Source organism: Limulus polyphemus, unplaced genomic scaffold, assembly GCF_000517525.1.
Source record: "Limulus polyphemus unplaced genomic scaffold, Limulus_polyphemus-2.1.2 Scaffold1857, whole genome shotgun sequence".
In the NCBI taxonomy this organism is placed as follows: domain Eukaryota; kingdom Metazoa; phylum Arthropoda; class Merostomata; order Xiphosura; family Limulidae; genus Limulus; species Limulus polyphemus.
The window spans coordinates 3775-8936 of record NW_013667467.1 but is presented as its reverse complement, the minus strand read 5'-3'; the positions used below and the strand labels follow the sequence as shown (position 1 = coordinate 8936).

Below are 5162 nucleotides of genomic sequence, written 5' to 3'. Positions count from 1 at the left end.
CCTCCTCATAGGACAATCCCACCATCCCAGGTATCATCCTAGTGGCTCTTCTCTGAACCTTCTCCAAAAATTCAATGTCCTTCTTGAAGAGAGGGAGACCAATATTGTACACAGTACTGTAAATGAAGCCTTACAAGTGATCTATACAGTGAAACAATAATATCCTTTGTCTTGTATTCAATATTTCTATAGATGCTACCCAAAATCCTATTGCTAGGTACAATACACTGTTTAGATGACTTAAGTGATTTTTCGATCACAACACTAAGATTTTTTTTCTTGAACCACGGTATTTATTGTATTCCCATTTAAATCATAACAATAATTTGAATTGTGAAAATCTACATGCATCACCTTACATTTTGGATCGTTAAACGTCATCTGCCACATATTGGCCCAATGCATCAAATGATTTAAATTTCCCTGTAAGTCTGTAGCATCTTTGATACAGTTAGCCACTCCAAAAATCTTAATGTAATCTGCAAACTTCAACTTTTTGTTAGTCATTCAATATCATTAATATAAATCACAAACAGCAGAGAATCCAGCACAGAGCCCTGAGGTGCACCACTTGTAACTGTGATCCAGTCAAATCTAACTCCATTTATTACTGCTCTCTGCTTTTTACTCTCCAACCAATTTTCTATCTAATTTAATAACATTTCCCCCACACTCACAGATTTAATTTTTGTAACAAGTCTTTTGTGAGGCACCTTATCAAATGCTTTCTGAAAATCAAGGTAATCCAAATCCACAATATTTTCTTCATCAACTCTTGCAGAGACATCCTCAAAGAATGTCAGAAGATTTGTTAAAGAAGATTTTCTCTTAGTGAAATTATGCTGGCACTTTGACACTATCAAACTGCTTTAAGTGACTCTGCAATGCATCGTTAATCACACTCTCCAAAACCTTTCCAACTACTGATGTAAAACTACCTGGCCTATAATTGCCTGGACAATGTTTATCACCTCCTTTAAATATTGGACTAAGATTAACCAACTTCCAATCTTCTAATACTCTTCCACTACTCAATGACCTATAAAAAAATATAAGCTAGCAGTTCACAAATAAAATATTTAAGTTCCTTTAAAACTCTAGAATAAAAGTTGTCTGGTCCAAGGGACTTATAAATTTTTAGGTTTCCTAACTTTTCTCTTAACATTTCAGATCTTAAAATGATATTTTCCCATACATTAAGTACTCTGGTTGAGGCATAATACTTATTTCTTCCTTCATAAAAACTGAAGAGAACATAATTTAATAAGTTTACCATCTTTCAAAATTTCAAAAATTTTGTGGACTCTGTCACTTTTATACAACCCAATACCCTATTTCTGATGCTTATTGTCTGATAATCTCTCTCTCTCTCTAAGAAAGTATATCCATTTTATTTGTATGTACATTTTATATGCTCAAGAATATGACAAAAACTGAGTATGACTCTTTAATTACTTTCTTCCTATTTCTGTTCATAAATAATCATTAGTAAGTAAAGACAAATTTTATCTTTTATGGACACAAGCATTTTAGATATTAGGTGACAATAATGTGTTAAAAGATATGCAAATGAAATAGCAGAAGTATCACAAAAGTATTATTTGACATTATTTAACCCTTTAGTACCTCATTTTTATGTGTAAAGCGATGTGTGTGTGTGTGTGTGTATATATATAATATTAACACACACACTCACACATGGCTTTACATACAAAATATGCATCTACTTTTTTTTTTTTTACATATTATAAAGAATGACTGTGTAACTGGAATGCATTCATTTGCAATATCATATGCAAAAGGTGGATATAACTCCCTTATTTTTCCATGTGCATAAATATATTTATTTCAACTGGCATTTGGATAGTACACAAAAAATACACTAAAACCTATAAAAACACAATTTAATTTTGTGTTAGGTAGTACTACAAATGTATTAACTTCTGTTATTCCTAATTCCTTAAGTTTTTCTTTTACTTTTGATGCAATTATTATATATCTGTATATTCATTGCATCTAAACAGTGTCATGTCAAACTATACAAAGAATAGTAGCATTTAAAGCAATGTGACGACAAGCATTTTTTTAGATGTTACAATGAAATTCAAGAATGCTTTTTCATCTTTGATGTTAATGTCATTTTTGACATCAAATTGGTAGTTCTTGTTTTTCTGCACTGTTTTCCTTGTTTGTTTTTAACATTCACACTATATATTGTTGCATTTCTAGTCTTCTTTTTTTTACCTGCATTGTACTGATTTAGTTTTTTCTTGCAGAGCAACGTCTAAATGACATGAAAAAACTTGAAGTCTTACCTCAGCAATTAGCTACAAGCTATTTCAAAAACATTAACTTGTTTTCTTTTGTACAAGATGATCATGTCCCATTTTTGAAAAGAGGTAAGATAAGTTTATTTTTGAATGTTTAATCATTTAAAATATTAATATGAAATTATTCAATGCATTCATTTCATGTGTTTTTTGTGTGTGTTGAAATGGGCAAGATATTACTGAGGTGGAGGAACCATCTTCATTAAGGTTGATTTTAAAAAAATGTTTATCTTTCTAATTTCTTGAATGGCGTTCTGTTATTGTCCAAATTAGAATTTTTTCTACAACACAGTAGAAAACTAATTACAACACCAAATAGCAGTGACATTAAGATATTAAAACAAACTCAAGAAAAACATCTTAATATTCAAGAAGTGTGCTTGAAATAATAATATATTAATTTTCTATGTCATTCAACTAAATAGAGGTGTGATAATTTGAGGCTTAGCAGAAATTATTCAGTACTTCATTTTAGTATTAGCTTAAATTTTACACCTCATAATGATGCCTTATGCAGCATTTGGAAACCTTTTATTTTGTTCTCTGTAAATAATGAATAATTTGTTATAAAAAATTTAAAGTTATCAACTCTAAAAAGCAATGTGTTTTTTATTTTACTAATGTATAAAAGAATATATGACTTATTTGTAGATGTAATGGGTATTTTTAAAAGTACATGAAGTTATGATATAGCAAATGTCACTGTAGGTGTTGTATCAGACTTCAATATGTTGATTTCTCTGGGTCATAAACCAAACTACATAACTTGGCAATATTCCAGTTGGTATTGGCAACTTAATAGCTGTTAATCAACTCTAACTGCTTATAAATATTAGAAATAGCTTCAAAAACACAATGGAATACTTACATAAACTCTAAGAATTAACTTCAAAATATATTTAGTTATTAACTTTTGTGGAGGAATATTTTGAAGTGTTCAAAAGTGATATTTTATACGTTTTTCATGTTATAAAATGTTTAACCTGTTTGTGAAGTATGTCTTCAAAAGCTTCATTCAGTTCCTTGTATCTTTGTTCAAGTTATAAGAATATTCTGAAGCAAAAAAAACAGTCGCACATTAGTTCATTATCATGCATATAAACATTTTTTGGTGTTAATCAAGTTCTTCTGTTATTAAGATGGTAGATCAAAGTGGGAATATATGGTTCTGAAGAATCCTAGTAAAAATCACTGATTAGGAAGCCATACCTATTTTTACTCACCATAGCTGTATCTACATTTTATTCAGGTACATTTAAATAACATTTACTAACAGAATATCTGGCTTTGTAGATTTATGTCACAATTTTTATATATTTTTCTCAGGTGTTTCTGTTGTACATTTGATTCCAAGTCCTTTTCCATATATTTGGCATCGGGACATTGATGACCGAGAGCACCTGCATCACCCAACCATAAACAACCTTAACAAAATCCTCAGAGTCTTTGTTGCCCAATATCTACATCTTGATGTTCCAGAGACTGGCATTGTAAATTCTTAAGTGATCATATTTGTCATGTTTTCCCTCTTTGTTCTCAGAATGATCTGGCAAGACCCAACTCTAGTCACAAGTGAAGTGATTCTAAGTAACCAGAAAAGAATGACATTTATAAAATTAATATGTATATATTGAAAATCGAAAACACCTGTGTTGAACAGGTACCTTCCAGTATTGTAAATGTTTAACTTTTATTATAAACTTTTCACCTTCTGTGTGTGTGTATATATTGTAATTTTTATTTGGTATTTATCACTTTAGGTGCAAACTTTCTTTTTAATTCTTCACATTATCAACTATATTTCAAACATTTCAAGAATTCTGATGAAATGTTTTTGTCAAATTAACTTTTATTAACAATATTTCTTGTAGTTATTCATAGTCAAAATCCAAGGTCAAATGGTTGTGTTTGTAGAGGCCACAAAGTACTGAGTTTTGTGTAGATTCTGTATTATCTAATGGTAAAAAAATTTTTAACATTTGAAATAACGTTGCTGTAGGAATTGTAAGAAAAAGATATTTGTTGCTCCAAGTAAAAAAGTGGAAATTCCAGTATACTTGAATTGTTAATTCTTTGGTTACTTTTTTAAGTTGAAAATTTTATTTATCATCTCACTCACATTGTTTTAAAGATTGGGTCATAAATATATATATAAAATTTTGTTGTATGTAAAAAAACACTACAGGTTTTACTTTTCAAACTGCTCTAATATATAAAAGAACATAACTTATGAGTTCAAAAGTGTTAAGTATAATAGCTCTTAAATAAGTATAACTCAACAATAAGAGTTGGACTGTTGTAAAATAAGAATAGTTGCTTAACCCAGATTTATTTATTGTAAGCATGTTTACACATACTTGGTTTTAAAAAACTATAATGATTTATGTATATTTATAATATTAACACTTATGAACAGCATATATCTTCAGTTAAAAAGAAAATCTTTGCACTCAGTTCATTTAGTGAAAAATACAGTGACTGATGTAATTATTGAAAACATAAGTGAAAGTTGCTCATAAATACACGAAAATAAAACTGTTAATGGCTTAGAATAGCGTTTGCTTTTTGTGTAAAATAAATCCTAAAGGTTGGATCATAACGATTTTGTTAATGTACTTGGGAAAGGAAAATATTCAATTTAGATTAGACAAAAAAAAATGAAAATTTACAACAAGAAAAATAGTATATTTAGAGAAATTGTTTAACTCCAAATATACTTGGATATATCATTCATATTCAAAATAATTAAAACCTTTATTACGTGCTTTTGAAACCATGGCTTACCTTTTTTATTCCTGAATCTTTTTATTCAAGAAGTTATAAAAGTATTTA

General features: G+C 29.0%; 1 protein-coding gene across 1 annotated transcript in view; it reads left to right on the top strand.

Moving 5' to 3' along the window:
* LOC106465172 (glutaminyl-peptide cyclotransferase-like) overlaps positions 1 to 4997 on the top strand; it is a 17034-nt gene extending 12037 nt beyond the window's left edge. Inside the window, exons 6-7 of the mRNA XM_022393010.1 lie at positions 2277 to 2399; positions 3657 to 4997. Of these exons, the coding sequence (XP_022248718.1) occupies positions 2277 to 2399; positions 3657 to 3832 (299 nt within the window). The 3' untranslated portion in view covers positions 3833 to 4997. The remainder of the gene's footprint in view (positions 1 to 2276; positions 2400 to 3656) is intronic.
* The last annotated feature ends 165 nt before the right edge of the window (positions 4998 to 5162 follow it).